This window comes from Ochotona princeps, chromosome 2 (assembly GCF_030435755.1).
Source record: "Ochotona princeps isolate mOchPri1 chromosome 2, mOchPri1.hap1, whole genome shotgun sequence".
NCBI classification, from domain to species: Eukaryota; Metazoa; Chordata; class Mammalia; order Lagomorpha; family Ochotonidae; genus Ochotona; species Ochotona princeps.
The window spans coordinates 52,101,354-52,127,831 of record NC_080833.1 but is presented as its reverse complement, the minus strand read 5'-3'; the positions used below and the strand labels follow the sequence as shown (position 1 = coordinate 52,127,831).

At 44.1% G+C, this 26,478-nt stretch overlaps 1 protein-coding gene across 1 annotated transcript in view; it reads right to left on the bottom strand.

Annotated features, from left to right (window-relative positions):
* Positions 1-15,219, bottom strand: part of ALG6 (ALG6 alpha-1,3-glucosyltransferase) — a 34,513-nt gene extending 19,294 nt beyond the window's left edge. Inside the window, exons 1-4 of the mRNA XM_004588729.4 lie at positions 14,961-15,219; positions 5,171-5,255; positions 2,279-2,368; positions 144-232 (exon numbers count right to left, since the gene is read on the bottom strand). Of these exons, the coding sequence (XP_004588786.2) occupies positions 144-232; positions 2,279-2,368; positions 5,171-5,255; positions 14,961-15,042 (346 nt within the window). The 5' untranslated portion in view covers positions 15,043-15,219. The remainder of the gene's footprint in view (positions 1-143; positions 233-2,278; positions 2,369-5,170; positions 5,256-14,960) is intronic.
* Between the last annotated feature and the right edge of the window lie 11,259 nt (positions 15,220-26,478).

Here is a 26,478-nt window from a genome sequence, read left to right as displayed (position 1 = left end):
CAGTGGAGGGGAAGGAATTTGGGGAGGGGGTAAAGGAAATCCCACTCTATGGAACTGTATCATAAAACATACTTCAAAAAAATAAAAAAAAAAAGCCACAAAACTTTTTACTGGTTTGTATACTCACTACCTACTGCTCTCACCTGTTGCACGCATAAACAGCTTATGTGCTGGACTCTCATATCCACGTGATTTATGGAGTGCAACCCAGTCTGGATTGATAAACCCTGCTCTGCAAATCAAAGCAGATACATTTGTACTTTATTCCTCATTATTTTTGGAATATAAAGACACAACAGTTTATTTTCCAAAATTATCATTCTTCTAAGGCAACAGACGCAACGTTTTAGTTTTATTCTTTTTATTTAATCCCATGAAAATGATTAAAGTTGTGAAGCAGCATCTGCTTTGCTCAGCTTGCAACAAAACCATGTAACTACAAGCCCCAGCTCCACAGCTCCAATGTAATTTGTCGTATTTCATTTATTAAACATATACGTTACAAAGTACAATATACTAGTATTGATCAAAGAATCATATCCTACCATATATAACCTTTTGGCTATTATTACATTGGCTACCATACACACCTATTAATCATAAATCCCAGGGCAGTTGTTTGACACAGCATTAAGATGTTGTTAGGGACTCTGTATCCTTGTCATCTGAGTCCCTTAGCTAAATTCCTGGTTCTTGATTCCAGTTTCATGCTATTGCACGCCCAAATCCCTGCCACACCTGTCGAAGACAGCACTGAGTTCCCAGCTCTCATCTTCAACGCTGCTCAGCCCTGGCAGCTGGGGAGTGAAACAGACGATGGGCAACCTCCTTTCACTCTTTCAAATAAAAAGATAATGTTTAATTATAAATATTTGCATAAAGTCATCGCAATGTTTAACATGTTTCCTTTAATTATCTGAAAGAGAGAGAGAGAGACACACACACACATATCTCCCATCAACTGATTCACTTCCCAAACAGCTGAGGCTGGGCCAGGCTAAAGCCACAAGCCTGAAACACAATCCAGGTTTCCCACGTGGGTGTCAAAGACCCAACAACAGTCATCACTGCCTGCCTGCCAGAGTACATACGAACAGGAAGATAGACTTAGGAGCAAAGCCAGAACTTGAACCCAAGCACTCCGATACAGCATGTGGCATGTGGCATGCCAACCAGTGTCTTTATACACTCACTCTACACACTACACACTCACCCTTACACATCTGTCAAATAAACATTTCAGCCCTATTATATTACCCAGTAAACTGCAAAATATAACTGATTATCATGACAATTGGGAGCTTACCTTAATTCATAAAGTTTTTGTTTTTACAAAGCATAAAATAGTTAAGAGTTGAAACAATAAAAACAAGAAAAATGCATACAGGATATCCTGTGAAAAAATGCCTCAAAGTTGTTGGCACAGTGGATAATAAATGGCTTAGAACTCCCACATTCCATATCAGACTGCCTGGTTTGCAACCTGGTTTCTCCACTTCCAATATGGTCTCCTGCTAATCCTACCCCACAAGGCATCAGGGAGGAGTTCAAGTACCTGGATCCTTGCCACCCATACAGGCCTAGATGGAGTTCCTAGATCCTGGTTTTGGCCTTGTCCAGCCCAGGACAAATGTGGTTGGCATTTGGGTGTTAAACCAAAGGATGGAAGATCTGTCTCTTTCTCCATGTCATCTATCTGCCTTTCAAATGAAAGTGAAATTTCTGCTGACACTGCAGTGGCAGTGTGAGTTTGAATACTAAAGGCAGAGTAGAACTGGATCTCTAGCAAACCAAGGCTCCTTGTCTTCCCTAAACTATTCCATTTCTTTAAAAGGAAGCAGGATACGAGTCCCAATCATAAACCTCAAGTGAAACCCTACAGTACTCCAGGTCCTAAGCTGATGGATTTAGTCAGAATACTAGTTGGACTTGTGATTTTCATTTACCCTGGGCCCTCAAGGAAAGATTTCCCATGCACAACTAAGCCATGTAAGATTTATTTGTCAGCAGCCCACACATATTGTTAACATCTCTACTAAGATAGAAACCTGGGCTTGTGTATTTCTTTTAAGCTTATCCTCCAAAGAAATTAAAAAAATCTTACGGTTCTGCTGGTACCCTTTCTTACAACCCAACTGTACTACATAACCCATACATTATGCTACATTAGCAGCATTCAGAAACTCTCTCCTCTATTCAACAAAGACAGGTCACATTGTTTCTTACTACACCTACTAAAGGCATAAACATTCAGTTAGATTAAGGAAGGAAAACTTACACATATGCACATAGGAGACTATGATAGGCAGTAAGAGGGGGGTAATCCAATCCCCAATACTGTAAATTGTTATCACTGCTGTTAAAATACCTGAAAAAAAAAAGAAACCACCATTCCATTAATTAACATTCATGAATTACATGTATACTATAATATTTCATCTCCATTCCATTAAATCTAAGCTTAACTACTAAATTATGAAGCTATAGATAATTAAACCATGACAACAATCAGAACTATCCCAGGCAAATTGGGACTTACTGTCACCTGATTTTACCAACAATTACTATGTAAGAAATAAGAAAGAAAAACATAAAATTGTACCTGATTATCTAATAAACCAGAGAATCAGTATTTTTATGGTCACAATTTTAACAAACAAAAAATTAATGTCAAAGAACATATATTGTTAAAAAAAACAACAAAAAAGATGGTTTACAGCAAGATAACTTTATAAAACAGGTAGGCTTCAATTAAGACTTCAGGATTTACGGATTTGTGTGTGTGTGTGTTCTTAATTTCCATTCTATTTTATTCATTTCCATGTACTTCTTTTTTAAAATATATATGTATTTATTTGAAAAGCCGACTGTGAGAGAGAGAGGGAGAGGAGACACAAGGATAGATCTTCCATCTGCTGGTTCACTCCCCAAATGGCCTCAACTGCCGGGACTGAGCCTAGGCTGGCAGGAGCCCAGAGCTTCTGGCAGGAGCCCAGGGCTCCCATATGGATGCAGGAGTCCAAGAATCTGCCACATCTTTCACTGCTGTCCCAGGCCATTGGGAAGCAGTTGGATCAGAAGTAGAGTAGCTGGGAGAGATAGAGAGAAACCTTCCACCTGTCTGGTTTCACTCCCCATTGGACCCAGGACTTTGGCCTAGACAAACCACAGTCAACCCCGACCACTTGTGGAGGGAGGCAAAGGACAGTGAACATTTCTGTCTCCTCTCTTTCTCTCTGTAATTCTGCCTTTAAAATAAATAAATAAATAAATTTTTTTTAAAAATTTAGAAAAGGAAAAAATATTAAGGATCTACAAATAATCCAAACAGTGACATAAATTAATTAAATCAATGTCTGGAATGCTGAGGAATGCTCAAAATCAGTTAACTGATAATAATGCCAAACCCTGAACTGAGTTCCATTTGAAATACTCCAAACTAGTGTACAACCAACTTGTTAATAGGAAATTCAGGGTCTAGCACTGTGGTGTACTGAGTAAAGCCACCACCTATGATGCCAATTATCCCACATGGGTGCCAGTTGGTGTCCTGATGCTCCCTTCCTGATCCAGTTCCCTGCTAATATGCTTGGCAAAGCAGTCAAAGGAAGTCCAAGCGCTTGGGCTTCTGCACCCATGAGGGCAACCCAGAAGAAGCTCCTGGCTCTAGGCTTCCACCTGGCCCAGCTGTGCCTAATGCGACTGGAAGATGTGTCTCTCTCTTTCTCTTTCTCTCATTCTGTCTCTCACTTTCTCTAACTCTGCCCTTAAATAAATAATCAATTTTTAAAAATCCAATGCTGGGTCCAGTGCAATAGCCTAATAACTAAAATCCTCGCACTGTAACCGCCGGGATCCCATATGGGTGTTGGTTCGTGTCCTGGTGGCCGTGCTTCCCATCCAGCTCCCTGCTTGTGGCATAGGAGAGGAGTAGAGGATGTTCCTAAGACTCGGGATCCTGCACTCATGTGGAAGGCCCAGAAGAAGCTCCTGGCTCCTGGCTTCAAATCCGCTCAGTTCCAGCTATTCTGGCAATTTGGGGAATGAATCAGCAGATACAAGATCTTTTCTGTCTCTCCTTTTCTCTATAAATCCGACAAATCTCTATGAAATTACAACTAGAGCCAATATTTACTGGTAACTGACTACTTGCAAACACTGCCCTAAGTGTTGTACAAAAACCACAGAATTCAATCCTCATGACATCCCACTAAAATATGCAGTCTACTGTTTTCACCTACCATGACAAAACAGGGGCAGAGAAAGTTTACTAATTTGCCGAAGGTCACCACGCAAGCACACAGCAGAACTACGCTCTGTACCCAGGCAGTGTGTGACTGTGGCCACTCTTCACCACTGGGCCATCACTTTTTTGCATCTCACACATTCTTAGCAGTGAGAGTTGTAAAACCCCACCAGGTAAACTTGTATGTAAAGTTAACATGAATTGCCAATTCTCTGAGTGATTGAGAATACCAATCATTAATAAATATTTCCATCAAATTCTCTTGAATTCTAAAAAAACAGAAGGCCCCAACATACTGTCATATGAAATGAATGAAAGGTACAGCCGCTTTCCCAATACAAAAATGAGACCTCTTGGAAAAGAACATATAAATATTCCTTCAATAAATACTGACGAGGTGTCTACAGTATACTATACCCTATACTAGACGTGGGGTCCTCAAAGATGAACTAGGGGGACCTATATGAATTTTTGAGAGTGGAAAACAAGTCTTATGACTGTAGGCTTCCCCACCTTGTCCCTGCTCATCCCCACAAATGTAGCCTATTGCCAGGGCACTCTTCCATTCTGACCTACAGTGAAAACCATGACAATCTTCAGTGGGAGAAACAGCGGGTGACCCAACTCATAGGCATGACGGTACATTCATTCACAGCTTGTTTTCAGAGGCATTTCTAAGACAGTGTTGTGTCTCATTTAATCAGTAGCAGCTGACTAGATCCCAGCTAAGTGAACACACACACACACACACACACACACACACATACACAGTAACTACAAGGACTATGAATCTCAAAGGTAACAAGCACGATAATACGTTGAACAGGGTCAGTAGGTTTATAAGAGGACACTCTGTGTTTTCCTTTCATATATCTTTAAATAAACTTCATGAAGTGACTATAATAACAATAAAATGATCCATACCATTGTTTGATCGGCAAATTAAAAGTAATTTCTTGCCAGTGTCTCTGAGCTTCATAATCTCCAAACATAGGGGGCTTTTCAGCACCTAAGATGAGAGGCAAAAAGAGCAAAACAACACCGCACTTCGGCATCTCAGTGAGTTTATTTCCTAATGAACATTTTCAATAGTAGTGTAGAGATACTGTCAGCTGGGAAAAAATCAAGATCCTTACCCAAAACCCAGTGAGCTAAGCTGTTGGCACACTCAGTGACTCACATCAGTCAAATGACACACATACCCTACGTGTAAACACATTCAAATGGGATCTATGCATCTTACCTAGAGGACCACAAGCATGGAGAGAATGGATAGAATGGATATAAAACACCCAGTGTGGTGCCTGGCACACAGCAAGCATTTACTAAGCAGAAGACATTGGTAAACCTTACTTAATCCAGCCTTCCTTTTATTTCATGAAAAGACTGTTAATCACACCATCCAATAACTATTTTACAATGAGCTGCTAAAACTAAACATGAGGAAATCAAGGTTAAGTGCAGAAACAAACATGAATTGTACATTATAAAAACGAATCAGGCAGGTCCAGCGCAGTAGCCTAGTGGCTAAAGTCCTTGCCTTGTACCTGCCAGGATCCCACACAGGTGCTGGTTCTAATTCTGGCAGCCCCACCTCCCATCCAGCTCCCTGCTTGTGGCCTGGGAAAGCAGTTGAGGATGGCCCAAAGCCTTGGGACCTTGCACCCATGTGGGAGACCTGGAAGAGCTCCTGGCTCCTGGCTTCGGACTGGTTCAGCTCCAGCCATTGCGGTGGCTTGGGGAGTGAATCATTAGACGGAAGATCTTCCTCTCTGTCTCTCTTCCTCTCTGTCTCTCTTCCTCTCTGTATATCTATCTGACTTTGCAATAAGACTAATAAATCTTCAGAAAAGAAAAGAATGTATCCTTGCTATATGCAGAAAATTAACCTTTAAAAAAAATCAGGCACTGTGGCATAACCTGGCTAATCCTCCACCTGTGGTGCCAGCATCCTATATGGGCACCAGCTCCAATCCTGGCTGTTCCATTTGCAACACAACTCACTGCTAATGGCCTGGGAAACCAGTGGTGGATGGCCCAAGTTTTTGGTCCCCTGCATCCACAAGGAAATCTGGAAAAAGCTCCTGGCTCCTGGCTTTGGAACAGCTCAGTTTCAGTTCTTGCAGCTACTTGGGGAGTGAATTAGTGTATAGAATTCTTATTCTATTTTTTCCATCTCTCTATAACTGCCTTTCAAATAAAAGCCAAAAAAAAATATTTTTAAAATGATATAACCTAGTAGATATTCAATTAAAAGGGACATATTTGCATTGATATAGCAAAATACTGACAGAATCAGTGTGACAGCAAAGACTTAAAGTTCAAATCACTTGAGTTTATCAGTCTAATTTTCCACTTGACATTGCACTGGCAGACCAATTCTAATAAAGCTGCTTTAACACAATGCCCACATGCTGATTCATGAAGACAAAAAAACCTTTCAATTATCATTTGGCACTTCAAAATTCTAAGCCCCAGGACTCTGCAAAATGGCTCAATTAGCTACTCCTCCACCTCCAAGCACTGGGATCCCATATGGGTACCAGTCCGTGCCCCAGCTGCTCCACTTCCCATCCAGCTCCCTGTCTGTGGCTTGGGAAAGCAGACCTGGATGGCCCATAGCCTTGGGAACTGCACCCACATGGAGGACCCAGAATAGGTTCCTGGCTCCTGGCTTTGGGTCAGAATATCTCCGGCCACTGTGGCCCTTTAGGGAGCAAACCAGCAAATCGGGGAGCTTTCTGTCTCTACTTCTTTTGGTAAATCTGTCTTCCCAATTAAAAATAAATAAATCTAAATAAATGAATGAGTGAATGAATCAATGGATAAATAAACAGATCGATAAATGGATAGACAGATAAATAAATAAGTAAGTAAGTAAAAGAAATATTAAACTCCCTATTGAGCAAAGTGAGCTGCCTGGAAGTCCCGATCCCCTCCTGTAGTGCCTGGGAATCCCAGCCACTCTGTGTTTCCAATCCAGCTTCTTGCTAGGGCATCTGGGAAGCCGCAGATGATGGCCTGTGTGCTAACATCCCTGACACTCACATGAGAAATTTGGATGGAGTTCCTGGCCCCTGGCTTTGGTTTATCCCAGCTGAGGCTTCTTCAGGTATTTGGGAAATAAGCCAGGTGACAGAACAGAAGTTTCTCATGTTTCTCCCTCCCTCTCTGTCACTTTGCCTTTCATATGAAAGTGAGTGAAAAAATCTAACCTAACTCCCTATTCCACACACCTCTTCTACCAACTCACAACCCATATCCAAGCTTAAAGAATAACTTCAAATTCTAAGCCCTCCACAAACCCTCCCTTAGAAATTAAAAACATTCACACAACTACCAACTTTTTAACACACTTAAACTTTCAGTATCATATACTTTGTTATATGACTACACTGTTTCTTAACTGCCACTCAAGTAAAAATTTTACTTCTTATTGACAAATTAATTTTCAAGAGTTCAGAGGAACCATATTGTTAGGCATGCCATATATTAAAAATTTGCTTAACTAAAGGGATAGAATAACCTATAATAAATTTTCTTTTAAAACAATTAACTGGACTAGTACATTGGGTAATCCCTCATCTTCAATCTCCGGGATCCCATATGGGTACCAGCTTCTCACTTCCCATCCACTTTTCTGCCTATGGCTTGGGAAAGCAATAGAGGATGGCCCAAAGTCCTGAGACCCTGAAACCACAATGAAGTCCTGAAAGAAACGCCTGGCTCTTGAATTACAGCTTAAGCTCAGCTCAGCTCAAGTTTTCGTGGTCATTTGGGGAGCGAACCAGAGGCTCAAAGATCTTACTATCTCTCCTTCTCTATGTAAATTTACCTTTCCAATAACAAAAAATCTTTTTCAGAGCTTTTGCATGTATGTTAGAGAGGGCTGGATTGGGTTTCTCTATAACCATTGAATATGACTTCTTTTGGAAGGAGAAAGGACTTGTTTTTTGCTGCTTTGTTTTTATTTGTTTTTGGTCCACTGGAATAATAACAGAGAGACTCTTTCGTAATTTTGTATACCTGAAAAAAACATCCAACTAACCAGATTTTCTGAAATTATTCCAGACTTGTGGTCAACATGGAAGAATTTATCACCATTCTCTAACAAATAGAAGAATGGATAATGACTCTCTTTAGGGCTCGGAAACAAGTTTCTGTCCAGAGACTGACCTACTTCAATAAATTCAGCTGACACTGCCGATGAAATTAGTACTTAAGTTTTTAAAACTGCTAAAGTGCCCTTAAAACAACCCAGAAGGACAACCCAACTGCACCTGTGGGAGCTGTACTTGAGAAAGGCAAAAAGGACTCCTTCTACAGTGATTATAATTCTACAGACTCATTTGTATGAGAATCAGAATTATATAACGAAAACACACTGATGCCTATATACAGGGCATCAATTTTGTCTCATTCCCAGGGGAATGGGCATTGAGCACATTTTTTTTTTTTTTTAATTTTAGACTCACCTTTAACTGAGGGTTTGTTTTTTGTTTTTTTGGGTTTTTTTTAAAGATTCATTTATTTTTCTTGCAAAGGCAGATATACAGAGAGGAGCAGAGACAGAGAGGAAGATCTTCTGTCTGATGGTTCACTCCCCAAACGGCCACAACAACGGCTAGAGCTGAGCCAATCCAAAGCCAGGAGCCTAGAGCCTCTTCTGGGTCTCCCTTTCAGGTGCAGGGTTTCAAAACTTTCAGCCTTCCACAACTGCATTCCCAGGCCACAGGCATGAAGCTGGATGGGAAGCAAGGCCACTGGGATTAGAACCGATGCCTATATGGGATCCCAGCGAGTTCAAGACGAGGGCTTTAACCGCTAGGTTATCACGCATATCTTAAACATTACTGTATAAGAAATTCAGAATTACGTTCAAATTTAAAGAATAAGTCATTTAAAAAAAAGATTTATGTATTTCAGGCCTGGTGTGATGGCTCAGTGACTAAATCCTTGCCTCCAAGTGTCAGGATCCTATCAGGCGCTAGTTCATGTCCTGGTTGCTTCACTTCCCATCCAGCTCCCTACTTATGGCTAGGAAAGCAGTAGAAGTGACCCAAAGCCTTGGAACCCTGCACTCATGTGGGATACTCAGAAGAAGCTCCTGACTCCTGGCTTTGGATCGGCTCAGGAGTGAACGTGGTGAACCAGCAGATGGAAGATCTTTCTCTCTCTCCCTCTTCTCTGTATTTTTATTAGAAATCTGATTTCCCAGCAAAAATAAATAAAAGAAACACAAAAGATAAGAACATGAATAATTTTTCGCCAGTACATATAAATATGTAGGTGAAATATCTAGAGAAATATATATTATGAAAATAATTCAAGAAGAAATACATATTAAATATCAGTTAAGTCAAATATAACAATATACTTTTTTAAAGATGTATCATATTTGGCAGAGCAATTTAAATTGCTGCTTGTGATGCTGACAGCCCATATCTGATGCTGGTTCAAGCCCCAGCTGCGTCTCCCATGTAGACACTCCAGCCATCCTCTGCCTTCCAGGGTAGAGCAAAAAGGTTATGAAATACAGTGGTAAACTGGAGGAAATGCATCAAGCTGTTGTTTTCAGTAACTCTGGGTGTCCTTCCATGTTCAGTGATAAGGATTCTCCTTTCCTCTGGATATAAAGTAAGTCTCTCTCTCTCTCCCTCTCTCTCCCTCTCTCAGATTCATTTATTTATTATTTGTTGGAAAGGCAGAATTAACACAGAAAAAGGGAGAGCGAGCCCTGGCCATTTAGCTGTCTGGGAGGAAACAGCAGATGGAAGAACACTCCCTCTCTTTAGCTCTGATTTTCAAATAAATAGATCCTTAAAACAAAGCAAAGCAAAAAAAACACAATCTACGATACAGAGTGAAAAACAAAATAGGAGATAACCTGGGAATACATCCAAAAGAGGATGTATAAAATTTTGTTGAAATACATTAAGGAGTCAAATGGAAAACATATCATCCTAATGAACTAGAAGTCCCAGTGATGACTGTCAATTCTCCTCCCAAATTTATCAACAATGCAGAATTATTCATTTCCAATCAAAATCCCAACAAAATATCTCAATAGCACTTTGACAGCATGGTTTTTAAAAAGACACAACTATGCATCTTAGCTTATTTTTTACTACACAACAGTTAATTCAACCTAGGGCGCTTTAAACAATATCCTTTTATTAGCCCGCAGTTATTTAGGTCAAATTATGAGTGCTATGTGGGAGACCAAGATGCAGTCAGTGGCTCCTGGCTCCTCTCAGCTGTCATGGGCAATGTGGGGAGTATACCAGCAGATGGAAGAGGTTGGGAGAGGCAGGGAATGTGTGTCTGAGTGCGTCTGTGTGAGTCTGCCTTTCAAATAAAAAAATAAACACTTTTTTTTTTAAGTCTCCACATTCAAAACAGAAACAAAAACAGCATTAAATAAGCTTAACTCCATTCTCTGCTCAGGACCAAAATAAGGTGTCAGGCAGTCATTCATCTGCAAACCCAGGGAAAAATCCACTCTGAAACTCACCTGGGCTGTAAGGGCACATACAAGCCCCTTGTGGCTGCAGTTCTAAGACTCCCATTTCCTCGCTGACTTGCCCCCTTTCTCACATGGCCCCTGCAAGGCTTTCACTCTCCCCAGGGAGCCTTCCTGCAGCTGTCTGGACAAAGCTCTGAACACTAGCACCCCTGGACAACTCAGTACAATCCCCTACATTAAAGCCCACTGTGTTGTGTAACAGTCACTCCCAAGTGAGATGGCGTTTTCACAGATTATACAGACGAAGGCAGGGCATCTTTGGGGAGCTATGTGAGCAATGCTGCCTACCACAGCAGGAAGGAACAAAGCCAAGAGTTTACATGGATTTCAAAATAAATGTATCTTTTAATTCCATTTTCCATGAACTTCTGAAGTATTTCTGTATAGTTATATAGCCAACATACAGAAAAATCTAATAGGAATACGCAAATGATGTAAACAAATTTTTCACAGAAAAGGAATTATAAATAGCTAATAAACACAAAACTGTGCTCACTCTCATCACTAATGAAATAAACTCAAATTAAAATCACAATGAAATATCACTTAACACATTCCACACTACCAAAAATGCAAAGAGTAACAATACCAAATGTTGCAAAGAACGTGAAATAACAGGGAGTCCCCACTAGGGAACCGCCTAGAATGTATGATGTACACAACACTCACTGTTGCAATTCTAGCAAAATTTTCTAAACACGTCTCTTTCACTTGCTTTGTGCTAGATCTGAGACAAGGTGCGAGCTCAGAGAGAAATGAATAAAACTGGACCTGACTACTTTAGGTCTAGCCAAAATAGAAGAAGACCTGCAACTGACCCAACCTAGCTCAGCAGGGAGCTGCCCCGAGAATGAAGCCAGAGCCTACCTAAGACCAGTAAGGAGGTGTCCATTGTGGATTTATGCACGCCTGTATCTCCAGCTAATCCCTCTCCAAACTCACTCTTTCTAGCTGACTAGAATGTGCACAGACCCCAAGCACAATTCATAGTCTTTCCCGCAGAATCTACCCTTAGAATCTGAATTGGAAGCCAGAACCATCTGTCAATTCCTCCTCCTTATTTATCCTCACATACGGTTAGCCATTACATTGTGTTGATGTTCATTCAACATGGATCTCAGATTTAGTGGCCCAGTCCAGGTCCTCGTCAACCCTTGCCTGGACCATTGCAATCAGCTATGTACGACAGTACTTCTGAGATGCTTTCTTTCTAAACTCACTCATGACCTTTGTGGTCCCCCGACCAGCACCCTCACCCCCTACACTCCCAGCTCCATGCAACAACTAAAGCCATCTCTTAAAGGATCAAGTCTGTGGCAGAGTAGTTAAGCTGCCACTTGGGATACTTTCATGCCATACTAGTGTGTCTGAGATAAAGTCCTGCATCCAGACCAGCTTCCTGCTAATGCACATCTTAGGAGGCAGCAGGTGACAGCTCAGGAACTCACATCCCTGCCACCTGAGGGGGATCCCGGACAGAGCTCCAGAACCCTGGTTTTGGCTTGATCCAGTTCAGGCTGGTGCAGGTATTTGGGGAGTAAAGCAGCAGATGAAAGATCTACTTATTTTTCCCTCTCAAAGAAAAACAAAAGGGCAGAAAACCAGGCTCCTGTGACCTTCCTGCTTAGAAACCCCCATTGTCTAAAAGCTTGGCTTTGTCTAGCCCATGTATCTCTCCGCCTCGCTCCTCACACTCCATCCCCATGCAGGCTGTCCCCATTCCTCCAGGAGCCACCAGCTTTGGCTTCTGTTTCTCCCACTACCAGAACACTCTCCTCACCTCCTTCTGTTCCTATCAACACTTTCCTCTTCTAGAAATCGCTTCACAGTTACATCCTACACCTTTTTCATCCATCCTAGAAGCCTCTTGTATAGCTAGTCTGTATTATTTATGCCACACTACATTTTCATGTAGTATACAAGAATCTTTCAAAAAGTTCATAGAAAATTAATATTGCAAAAAAATGACACATGGATTTTAAAAACTTCACACCAAAATTAACTAACCCCTTTCAGCAGCACCTTCACGTACTTTTATTTACAAGTCCGCCCTACTTGCGAGACTGAACATCTCTAGAGAATATCCCACTTAGTACTACTGTTGGTTAACCTAAAGGCTTGATGTACAGGTTTAGTTACCAGCAACACCCATTTTTTCCCATACAGTAAAATAGGATTAAAGATCTCATCTACGGTCAATAGAGGTAAGCTATCACTATAAATGTGCCGACTACATCCCTACGCTATCCAAAAAACAAACAGAATGCTTACATGTTATCCCAATTAATCCTCACAACAACCAGTTGAAGTATGTATAAAAAAGACACCTGAGGCTCAAAGAAATTAAAACATCTCCAGGAGGCCAGAGTCAAGCTGGTTATGCTGCCACATGCTACCAGCCACCCACGTTGGGGAACAGAATGAAGCGCCTCTTAATTCCTGTCTTTGTCCTGGACCAGCATCAATAGTTGTGGCCATTTGCGGAGTGAACCAGCAGAAAACTTTTTCTTTCCTTGTAACTCTTTCAAACAAATCAATCTCTTCTAAAAGAAAGAAAAAAAAAAAAACTTTCGCCATTCAGGCAGCTAACGGACAACACAATTAGAGTTTGACGCCAAGTCTGCTGCTGCTGCTTTAAGGTGATTTTACCTCTCTAATTTCCTTAAATTCATTTAACATTTAACCATCTTGGCTGAGGCCCTCTTGTCAGAAATCACAGAATGAAGTCATAAAGCACTGACTTGGAGATCAAACACAATTGTATCTGGACCAGCTTTCATTTACTGGTCATCCACTTTCCATTTATAATGAGCACTATCATTTACCTTCAGTGGCTGTGGTAAGCATACAGTAACTACTCAAAACCAGCTCTAACTGCTTCTGCCACTACTATTACTGACTCTTTTGGCTCTATCTCCAACTTTTTTCTATAATTCTTTTTCCTCATGTTAGTTTCTACAGGGCCTGGTACGATGATCCTCATCTTGTAAGCGCCAGGATCCCATATGCATGCCAGTTCGTATCCTCGCTGCTCTACTTCCCATCCAGCTCCAGGGTTGTGGCCTGGGGAAGCTGTGGAGGACAGCCCAAAGCCTTGGGACCCTGCACCTGTGTGGGAGACCTGGAGAAGGCTCCTAGTTCCTGGCTTCAGATCAGCTCAGCTCCAGCTGTTACGGCATTTGGGGAGTAAACCAGCATAGGAAAGATTTTTCTGTCACTCCCTCTCTCTGTAAATCTGCCTTTCCAAGCAAAATTAATCATATATCTTAAAAAAAAAGAAAAAAAAACAAATAATTTATCCAGCCAACTGCATAACCAAATCTCTAGCTAAGGCCTTCCCATGCTTTAACTTCCTTCTTTCCATGCCCCCAGTACTGAACACTGACGATATGCCCACTCACACCAGCACTGTTTTCTGCGCATGTTCCTGCTCCCTACAACACATTCCCCATTTGAGCTGCCTGACAATTCCAACTCATCCCTCAAACCTTGAACTCAGACGTCTCTCAAGTCCTCCCTAATGTATACTCATTCACTTCTCAAAGCAAACACTTATGTCACACCTGTCACACTGGATTGGACCACTCATCAATTAAACTGCAGACAATCAGTCCTGGATATTCATCTGGTATAAGAATACTTCAAAAAGTTCAAGGAAAACCTTTATGTCAGTGCAAAACATTTTTAAATCCATGCAGTTGTTAATACTGTATATTTTCCATAATTTCTGAAGTGCCCTTGCATTTCAAGCACCCAGCACAGTATCTGGAACATGAGAAGTGCTGAATAAATACCCTCGGGGCTACATTCTGTCGCCTTCCCAGTCTCCCGGACCGTCTCCATCACCTTCTCCCTGCTCCTCATTCCTAACCTCACTCCTTCTTTGGCCCAACTCCTGCCCCTGAGCTACTGGCTCGACTCTCGGCAGTGTCTACACAGACCTGACCATTTCTGAATGTGGCATCCTTCTAATTTGAACACATTTTTGTTTTCTCAAATCACAAAGCCCATTTAGCTCTCATACATATTTTTTGTAAAAATTAGACGTTGCAGTGTATTTTCTTGACATATCAACTGACATTCTTCTCTGTCCCAATCTGAAAACTATAAATTGGGACCACAAAAACAAATGGAAAGACCTTTTCAAAGTAACGTTTACCCGTCTCTTAAACAGTAAGAGTGTATTACCTGAGTAAGAATTAAGGGAGACTGTCCATCGGACTGTCAGTCCTATTAAGACCACTACTGTCATCAAGTACCACTTCTCCATGGTTCCTCAAATTCAGGGAGGCGAAATAAAACAGGTCCAGTGCAGGTGCTTTTGGCACCAAGTCAGTCACTTCTCTTCTTGATCAAGGAAATATCGTCATTTTGTTGGAATTTGCAGATGATTTCTAAATGATGTTTTGCTTCCAAAGTATCAAACTCATTACATCTATGAAAAAGTAGCCTGGGAGAAAAAAAAAAAGATACCAAGATTTAGCAGAGCATGATGCCAACAGCAACTCATTAAACTAAGCAGAAAGGCTGGGAATTCAGAAGGAGGAAGTTAAGGTTAGCATAACAGGAAAGAGGTACTGCTAAATTCTTCTTTCCTTAATCCTTCCTGTTATAAGATAGCTCAACAGGGCTAAAGACATGGAACAGATTTGCTCTCACAAGGAGCAACCCTGAGAGAAGAAACAGAGACAGGTAAATAGTAACCCAGTTAGTTCTACCTAGAGCATGTCTACCTGCAAACCCACGGGAGCTTCATCACTGGAACAGAACAAAAGAATCTGGTCTTTGTGTTTAGCTTGTAAAAGTCTCCTACTAAAGCAATCAATGCTATTTTTTGTTTTTGCTTTTTACTTCTTTCAAATGATACTTAATCAGCTTTCCACATTAGAGAACCAAGCTTTTGCAGAACTCAACAGGAAAAAAACAACAAAAAACTCCATACGGGATGCTGGTATTGCAGTTAGCAACAATCTGTTGCACCACAATGTTAGACATAACTCAAAGCACTCAAACTCCCATCACATAAATTTCCCTTTCTCTCCCCTCCCATCTACTGCATTTACCTTTGATCATTTCACTACTCCTGAAACCTCTATCGAGAAGGGTTTTTTTTTTTTTACAAGAAGTAAAGGTTTTTTTTTACAAGAGTAAAAATTCATTGTTAACTCTGGAGTTAAGAGAGGTTGGACGCCATTACAAATTATTATTTCTTTACTCAAATATTCTTTTTCCCAGGATGTATTTTTAGTTGAAAGGCAGAATCACAGAGAGGGGGATGGAGAGACACAGAGAGAGATATCCCCCCTTCAGGTTCACTCCCTAGACACCTGAAAGGGCTGGAACTGGGCTGAGGCACAGTCCAGAGCTGCAGCTTCAGATGGGTGCAAGGCACAAGCACGTTCCCAGGTGCATCAGCACGCAGCTGGATCTAAAGTGGAGCTGCTGGGACTGATCCAGCACTCTTAGGAGATGCCAGCATCACAATGTTGACCCAAACTAGAATATTCTTAAAGTGCTCAATAAACGACTACTTTTGAAGTGTCTTCTGCATACCATATTAGAGGCAATAATGTAAATAAACATAAATTGTGACAATACAGAAGGTTTGGTCTGTCTGCATGTTAATGTTCCCCCCAATTTCAAGAACTGCTCTCTATGACTCTTTCGTAAGGCCTCTGCCTATGGTTCTGGTATTCCAAATGCCATTTGGGAGAGTGAACCAACAGATGGAAGATCTCTCTCTCTCTGTCTCTCTCCTCAGTAAATCTGCCTTTCAAATAAAAGTAAATAAACCTTGGGCCCAGGGCAATAGCCTAGTGGCTAAATCTTTGACTTGCATCCACCAGGATACCATATGGGTGCCAATTTGTGTCCCAGCTGCTCTGCTTCCCATCTAGCTCCCTGCTTGTGGCCTGGGAAAGCAATCCGGAACTACCCAAAGCCTTGGAACCCTCCAACGATGTGGCAGACACGGAAGAGGCTCCTGGCTCCAAATCAGCTCAGTTCCAATCATTACTGCTGCTTGGGTTGTGAACCAGCAAACAGAAGATCTTGCTCTTTCCTCTGTATATCCTTCTTTCCAATAAAAAAAAATAAATTTTAGAGAAAAAAAAAGTAAATAAACCTTAAAAAATTGCTTCTTGACATCCACTACACTTGGGTTAAAATCCAAATACCCAGGCCATAAGACCCTCTATACTCGTGCAGCAGACAACTGCCTAGGTTGCCTTGTACTTAGGCAAGTGTTACACTGCTGGAAAAAAAGCAGCCAATAGCTGACAGGCATTCTGGGCCTGGTTAATGTAAATCTGTGTTAGCTATCTTAGTGTGCCAGCAAAGTTGACTACTCCACTTAAAAAAAAAAATGCAAGGAACTCTGTGCACCAAGAAAGCAGGAGACACCGGGCTAGGATGCACCACTCAGGCCCTGGGCATGCCATGCACTGCCGCATGGCGGGGGCCTGCAGCTTGCCTATGGAAGGGGGTCTGCAGTCGTATTGAAGTGAGGACACCAACGGCATGCTTAACAGGTTAGGAGGGACTCCTAGGGGCCTCCATGAACCAGGCCATCACACTTGCAGATAGGTGAGGAGCTGAGATGGGAGAAACCAGTTAGAGGCAGGAAACTGGAGGGCATGTCTTGGTCAGATCAAGGCAACCATCCCCATGAGAGACCTGCTCCAGTATGTGCATTGGCTGGTATAGGTGACAGACCACACCTGATCCTACACTGGCTGCAGCACATAAAAGTCAAGTCTGAGGTCACCCCAGGAGAGGTTTGTTGGGGGACTCCACAACTAAACTGCTGGACTTAAACCTCAGCCACAGGGAAAATCACAAGATTTGTGGTCCAAGCTTAGAGTGCATGTACTGGGCCTGAGCTTTCTCAGTTGTTGATGGCCATGTGATGGACAACATGTCCAGATGCACATGGAAGATGTGACAGCTAGCTCATCTAAACCAGCAGAGGGCAGAAGGCAGAACAGGTTGGACAGCTCTCCTGACCAAGTTTTGCAGCATGTTCCCCAGTCTGTGAATGCACTAAAGTGGACTTGGTCAGCCAATAGATCTCAGATTTTCTCAACTGTGGTGCAATGAAGCCAATAATGTCTCATACCTATCAAAACTACTCAGGTTAACACCCTTGGAACACTCTTCCTGACATTGGGGTCTCTGGGGTGACATCAAAGGACTGTCCCCGACCCCTGGATGCTGATACAGTTTAACCACTAGGAGTGATCCCCTTACCCCTCTCCCAGCCCAACAGCAGACACAGGAGGGGAAAAAAAAAAAGGAAAAAAAAGTGAAATATTTATTCCACTCACCTTCCTCCATGCCTTGACCTTCCCCACCCTAATCAGAGGCTCACACCCCTCTCAACTATATAAACAACATTAAAAACAAAATTTTAAATTTTTTCTAACAAAGCCCTCTTTGAACTGCCCCTGCTGGCCCCTCCAGCAACAGACATCTCCTCCACTCTGCCAGTTTTCCCTCTTCCTAGAACCTGTCAAGCGAAGTCACTTTTCAGGTCCTTTCCCCATTTGCTTCCTATACCACAAAGACTCTTTTTCTAAAAGAGAGAGATAGCGGGAAAGAGAGAGAGAGAGAGAGAGAGAGACTTTCTCCGGATTCATTCCCCAAATGGCAGCCAAGGCAAAAGCTAGGCCAGAAGAAGGCAAAACCTGGACCTCCACACGGGGGGCTACCATGTGGTCTGTGGGGACCCAGGCACACGGCCATCATCCGTGGCCTCCCAGGAGCATGAGCAGGAAGCTGGTTCAGGAGCAGAGCAATGGGACCCAAACTGGGACTCTGTCCACACCGTGGCTTGACCCACTGCACCCAGACGCCCACTCCCGGAAGACCGCCAACCCGGCTCACTGGCTTCTCTTCCGTCACTCAGGTTATATCATGGTCAACCTGAATGATCACTCCTCATTACCTTACTACAATGTCCTTCCCTTACTCTCTGTACCATTACCAATTACATTACTTTTCTTCCTCATCTTTCTACTCTCAGAAATTGTACTCTTCTAAAATACGGAATAATTTCACACACATAACCTTTTTTAAAAAGCTAAACACCTAAAATACATATGGCCCGGGCTCGGCAGCGTGGCCTAGTGGCTAAGGTCCTCACCTTGATCCCATGTGGCTGCTGGTTCTAATCCCGGCAGCTCCACTTCCTCTCTGTCTCTCCTCCTCTCAGTGTATCTGACTTTGTAATAAAAATAAAATAAATCTTTAAAAAAAAAAAATTGGATCTGCTTTCCCAATAAAAATAAAAAGTAACTGAAAAAATAAGTATCTGTACTAAAATGTTACTTTAAAAAAAAAAATACATATGGCTCCATTTGCAAAAGGCTGATAAACAGGCAGTGCTATTGGAACCAGCCAAGGCATTAGCTTCTGGAAGCAAAGAAATGGTGATTGGAATGGGTCTCCAGGGAGGGCATCTGAGAACACCGTGAGCGAGTGGTGCTAAAAACATGTGCTTACGTTGCAATAAATCAACTAGCAGCACCTGTGACTCAGGTACAGAACTGTTGCCTGTGTATGTTACCCCACTGAAAAACACACACACTCAAAACCATGGGAGTCAACAGGTCAGGCTACTGTGGCAGGGCGCTGGCTCCAATCCCAGCTACTCTGAAGCCAATCCAGCTCCCTAATGCACCTGGAAGGGCAGCAGAAGATGGCTCCACTGCCAGAGTCGCTGCTATCCACGAGGGAGAGACCTGGATAAACTTCCTGACTCCTGGCTTTAGACAGGTGCCACTCAGAGAATGAATCAGAGAAAGGAATAACTCTCTGTCCATAAGCCTCTCAAAGAAATTGTATAAATAAATAATATAAAATAAACTGCATTTATTTGTCTGGTACAGCAAAAGCTTCCTTAATCAACTCACGGCTCCTTGAACTTACCAGGCAAGTAACCAAATGTTTGCTGAATGCAGGAGGATTCGAGGGGAGGGACCCAATTTCCCGGAGTCCTGAGTGGCTCCAGACATGTCATGGAGGACACCTGGGAAGGGAACCCCTGGACAGATGGAAACTGCCTCTCGCTCTCTGCCTCCCGGATAAAAAAAAATATACTGAGACCTTTACACAAACCCCTCTCTTCCCTACACAGTATTTTCCCATCCGTAAAGCAAAGTTCAGAAACTAATCCACGCACACGCCACCAAGCTGCCACGCAGCGACACAAGAGCCCGATGGTACGTCTGGAAAAAGAAAAATCTGCCGTCCACATCCCAGAGCAGTTTGATCCCTTCGGCCTGCAAGCTTCCACTCCCCGGTCAGCGTGTGCAACAACGACCCTCCTGACTTGTCTTCCCTCGACTCCAGCGGCCCAGACACTCCAGAACACAGGGCCACAGGGGCACAGGGGCAAAAGGGCGAGGGGGCCCGGGGACTGCCCAGGGTGGGTACCACCACCGGCACCGCCACCGGCACCGCCGTCACCCGGCCCCAGGACACCCTCCAGGCCGGGCTGCGGAAGCCTCGAGTCCCGTTCCTGGGAATAGAGCAGGGGCGGGAGCAGGTGGCCAGCGCGCCCCCACAGGAGCCCTAAGCCTCCAGTGCACTGGCCAAGCTGATGACCCCCTCAATACCTCCACCAGCCTCTTACCCCACTGTCCGCCGGCGTCGGGATTCGCGCCTGCAACAGCTCCCACCAAGGCGCCTGCGCAGTCGCCCCAGCAGCCGAGCGCGCCTGCGGCCTTCCGCCCCGCGTGCTCGCGCACCTGGCGCGGGAGCGAGCCCGTCGAGCGTGAGGGGCGGGACGGAGGAGGCGGGCCTAAAAGGCGGGTCATGGCCGCTGGAACTCGAGAGGGCCTGCGTCCCGGGTTAGGCTAGGGGCAGGTGGAAAGCCCCTTACTCTTCTTTCCTGGGATTGTGGCCAAGGCCTGAGCCGCTGCTTAGGCCACGGATTCCTGGGCGGGGCGGGTCCTGGCCTGCTCCACAGGACAGTCTTTGGCTGGTCCCCAGGACTGGGCAGCAGGTCTTCAGGGCCCTGCTGCCAAAGAGCCAGAAAGCTACTTGATTTTTAATTTATTTTATTATATTTATTTTTGGAGCCGCACGCCTGCGAATAGTGCTACAGAAGCGTGTGAATGAGAAGGCTGGGGTGTCCCTGTGAGTAAGAGAAATTCCCAAAGAGAGATCTTCTGGGTAGCCTCATTGGGCAGCATGGACCATCTTAGGGCCACCAGTATCCAAACTTAGCAAATACAAAACTCTTTTCCTAGAGAAGTCAGCCGAATTTTGAAGGAAAGCCAGGCTTAAGTAGCCCAAGAGAATAGGAGTAGGAATTGACACAAAGGAAATGATTCAAACCAATATTGTGATAGTAGAGAAGGGCAGGACCTTGGTCCTGGAGCGATGGCTCAATGGATAAATCCTCGCCTTGCAAGCACTGGGATCTCATACGGGTGCCAGCACGTGTCCCAGCTCTTCCACTTCCCTTCCAGCTCCCTGCTTGTGTCCTGGGAAAGCAGCAGAGGATGGCACAGAGCCTTGGGACACCACATCCACATGGAATACCCAAAAGCTGCTGGCTCCAGGCTTTGGATTGGCTCAGCTCTGACCATTGCAGCGCTTGGGAGTGAACCAGCAAACGGATGATCTTTCTGTCTCTCCTTCTATCCATAAAATCTGATCTTCCTGTGCAATAAAAATAAAGAACTTTTTTTAAAAAAAAAAATGCGGGGGATGGGATTTTGGGGGTGTAATCCCAGTTTCTATGAAATTGTACCATATAATTCAAAACTTCAAAATAAAAATTTTAAAAAAGTGCAGGATGTCTCTAGTTCAGATGGGAATGATGCGGCTGGAAAAGGAGGAGCGTGAAGAGCCTTGAATGCCAGGCTGTGGTGTTTGGAATGTATTCATCGACCAGTAAGAGGCCATGAAGTGACTTATAGAAGGAGTCAGGGGTATGACTTGAGGTTGGCTCAGCTTTGGCAACTACAGCTATATGGGGAGTGACCAGCAAATGCAAGATCTCTCTCGTTGTCTCTCTCTCTGTAAACCTGCCTTTCAAAAAAAGTGTCAGGTGTATAGTGCAGGGTCAGAGAACATTTAGAGTGGTAATAACGGATCAGATCAATGAGAGGGACAGGTAGGAGTCGCCGTAGTGGGCTGTGTGGGCTTAGACAACGGCCTGGACTGTGATAGTAACACAACTGGACAACAAGGCATCAAGTGGAGGACATATGTGTCTTGGTAATGTGATAGCTACATGGAAGAAGCAAAGGAAGAGGGGAGCATGAAGAATGGCTCCAAAGGTTTAATTCCAAGTTACCAAAAAAGCTGATAGATCTAGGGAAGGGGCCCAGCGCTATAGCCTAGTGGCTAAAGTCCTTGCCTTACATGTGCCGGGATCGCATATGGGCGCCAGTTCTAATCCCAGCAGCCCCGCTTCCCATCCAGCTCCCTGCTTATGGCCTTGGAAAGCAGTCGAGGACGGCCCAAAGCCTTGGGACCTTGCACCCACGTGGGAGACCCGGAAGAAGCTCCGGGCTCCTGGCTTCAGATCAGCTTAGCTCCAGCCATTGTAGCCACTTGGGGAGTGAACCATCGGACGGAAGAGCTTCCTCTTTGTCTCTTCTCCTCTCTGTATATCTGACATAACAATAAAAATAAATAAATCTTTAAAAAAAAAAAAAAAACAGGAGGGCCCGGCGGCGTGGCCTAGTGGCTAAAGTCCTCGCCTTGAAAGCCCAGGGATCCCATATGGGCGCCGGTTCTAATCCCGGCAGCTCCACTTCCCATCCAGCTCCCTGCTTGTGGCCTGGGAAAGCAGTCGAGGACGGCCCAATGCTTTGGGACCCTGCACCCGCGTGGGAGACCTGGAAGAGGTTCCTGGTTCCCGGCTTCGGACTGGCGCGCATCGGCCCGTTGCGGCTCACTTGGGGAGTGAATCATCGGATGGAAGATCTTGCTCTCTGTCTCTCCTCCTCTGTGTATATCTGGCTGTAATAAAATGAATAAATGCTTAAAAAAAAAAAAAAAAACAGCAAAGGTGGAGAATAAGATGGTTTGGAAGGTGAGTGTTTAGGCCTATTGTTTCAGACAATATTTAGGATGTTCATCCCCTGCACGAGAATACCTGCCTCTGAGACCCGGCTCCACTCCTAATCTGTGACTTGCTGAAGAATGGGAAGTGAAAGGTAATGATTCAAGGAGCTGGGTTCCAGTTACCTGCATGAGAGACATGGCTCATCTCCAGGCTCCTGGCTTCAGCCTGGCACAGTCCTGAATGTATATAACAGATACTCAGTAAACGCTTTTTTTTTTTCTGCCATCTTCCTTCCTTTCATTTATTTGAAGGGCAGAGAGAAATCTTTATCTCCTGCTTCATTCCACAAATGCCTGTAATAGCTGGGCTAGGACAAATCCAGGAGCCCAGAAATCCATTGTGATTTCTCACATGAATAGCAGGAACTTAAATACTTGGGCCATCATCCACCGCTTTCCAGGTACGTTAGCAGAAGCTGGGTCAAAAGTTGAGGAACTGGGACTCAAACCAGGACTCCATTATAGGAGGCAGAATCCCAAATGGTGGCTTAACCCACTGCACCACAAATGCCTACCCCAAAACCTGCATTTTAAATGACAGCATCTATTGTAAACAGAAAGGTAGATGATGACAAAACTAAAGCAGATCGAATTTAGAGGCAATATAAAATGGTGGCTAAGTCATAGTGTCTCATTGGAGAAACTGAGGTTGAGATTTCAGCTCTAGCTAGGTGTTTGACCTAACGGGTAACACACTTGCTACAATGCCTGTATCTCAGGTACCTGGTCTCATTCTCCAGCTCCAGCTACTGATACAACATGGAGATGAAAGCTCAGGCAGTGACATTCCTGCCAGCTGTGTGGGAGCCCTGAGCCATCGCAGGCCTTTGAGGAGTGAACTAATAACAGTACTTCTAGCTAGCTAGCTTACCTCTCAAATAAATAAATAAACTTCTTTTTAAACACAGGAGTGGTGTTTTATTTTATTTTTTTTAAGATTTATTATTTTTATTGCAAAGTCAGATATACAGAGAAAGGAGGAAAGACAGAGAGCAAGATCTTCCGTCCGATGATTCACTCCCCAAGTGAGCCGCAACGGCCGGTGCGCACCAATCCAAAGCCGGGAACCTGGAACCTTTTCCGGGTCTCCCACGCGGGTGCAGGGTCCGAATGCATTGAGCCATCCTCGACTGCTTTCCCAGGCCACAAGCAGGGAGCTGGATGGGAAGTGGAGCTGCCGGGATTAGAACCGGCACCCATATGGGATCCCAGGACATTCAAGGCAAGGACTTGAGCCACTAGGCCACTGCTCTGGGCCCAGGAGTGGTGTTTTAAATACAAGGATGGCATAACAAAGTAAGCCACTGCTTGGGATGCCCACATCCCATACTAAAACACCGGTTCAAGTACCAGCTACTCCACACCTCAAGTGCACTTTCTACTAACATGCTTGGGTGTTGGGGCAGGGGAACAGAATATGATGGCCCAAGCACCTAGATTTATGCCCAACCAGTGGGAAACCTTGGAGTCCCTGGCCCTAGTTTTAGCTTGGCGCAGCAACAGCTTTTGTAGGCATTTAAGATATGCACCAACAGGTAGATGATCTCTCTTTGTTTATCACTCTGCCTTCAAGTAAATAAATCTTTTTTAAAACTAAAAACAAGAAATAGTGATACAGTAATGCTTTTTTTAAAATTCCATTTTTTTGTTCTGAGATTCATTAATTTCTTTTTTAAGAATTATTTTATTTATTTAAGAGTTAAGAGTTACAGAGAAAAGAGGAGGAGAGACAGATTTGCCATCAGCTGGTTTAGACCTCAATTGGCCACAAAACCCTGGACTGAACTAGGTGGAGGCCAAGAGCCAGAAGATTTTTCCAGATCTCCGACATAGGTCAAGGGGCCCCAGGAATTGGGCCATCTTCCACCACTTCCCCAGGTGAATTAGCAGGGAACTGAATGTGGGATGCCAGCACTCAGTTCACGCAGGTAGCATCTTCACCTGATACACCACTGTCGCCACCGCCCAACAGCAGCAACACTAAAACGACGAGGCACGCTCTTGAGGTTCTGGGAAAAGCCGGAACCACAACCGGACCCCTCACTGCCAAAAGCAGCTGCGTTTAAAACCTTCTCTCCACTGCTCCTGTCCCCATTAGTCTAAGCTTTCCTCCCCGCTTCTTCTGTCCGGCACCCTTCCTCCCGCCCGTCCTCCTTCTCCCTTGTCCCGTCTTTCTCCGTCCGCTGTCTGTCCGTCCATCATCCCAGTCTGTGCTGCCTAGCTTTTACCAGCTACTTTTATATCATTCTCCACCAATCACTTCTCCCCATGGGTCCACTTGGCGCTACATGATGGGCCAGTAATCACAGCGAGGGCATTAGCCTATCCCTGTGACTTCCTGTTTACCTGCAGGCGAGACCAACTCCACCTCCTGGCCCTGGGCCAGCCGCCATCTTGCAATGGCCCCTACCAATCCTAGGAGTGGCTTTAGGACCCCGCTCCCCACACACACCACAGCACAGGTGCTTCATTAATTTCTTTGTAAGAACAACAGGAAAAGGGCCCCAGCATGATGGCTCAGTGGCTAAATCGTCACCTAGCCATATGCCAGGATCCCGTGTGGGCCCAAGTTCATGTCCTGGCTGCTCCACCTCCCATCCAGCTCCTTCTCTGTGGCTTGGGAAAGCAGAGAAGGATTGCCCAAACTCCCTGTACCCACATGAGAGACCCTGAAGAAGCTCCTAGTTCTGGCTTTGAATTGGCTCAGCTCCAGCTGTTGGGGCCACTTGTGGAGTGAACCAGCAAATGAAAGACTCTTCTCTCTCTATCATCTTCTCTCTGTAAATCTGTATTTCCAATAAAAATACATAAATCTTAAAAAATAGCTCATCTTACATAGCTCACTACCCAAATGTCCACAATATCCAGGTTATACAGCTCAAGGTAGGAACCAGTAACTGCATCTGGATATCCCATGTAGGTAGCAGAATCTCTTAAGTACAAGGGCCATCATCCACTGTCTCTGCAGGTGCATTAGCAGGGAATTGAATCAGAAGTGGAACAGGAATAGTCCAGACTTAAATCAGCACTCTGATGTGGGACACTTCTGTTACAAATAGCACCTTAACCAGCTATGCCACAATACTAGTCCCCAGAAATCTCAGTTCTTTTTTTTTTCTAAGATTTATTTATTTTTATTGGAAAGAAAGATTCACAGAGAGAAGGAGAGACAGACAGAAAGATCTTCTATCCGCTGGTTCACTGCCCAAGTAGCCTCAACAGCCAGAGCTGAGCCCACCCAAAGCCAGGAGCCAAAAGCCAGGCGCTAGCAGCTTGTTCTGGTTCTCCCATGTGGGTACAGGATCCCAAGGCTTTGGGCCGTCCTTGACTGCTTTCCCAGGTGACAGGCAGGGAACTGGATGGGAAATAGAGCAGATGGGATTAGAGCTAGTACCCATATGCGATCCTTGCTCCTGCAAGGGGAGGACTTTAGCCACTAGGCTACTGCACCGGGCCTAAGTTAAGTAAACTTCTTAAAAGGCAGCTTGCTTCCCACAAAGAGCATTCCAAGGATCAAAGGCAAAAGTTGCAGACTCCAACACTTGAGCCCTTGCAATGTTAAAATGTATAGGAGACTATTGGTTTGCGTTGAGTTCCTGTGCTAGGCCCAACAGACTTAACT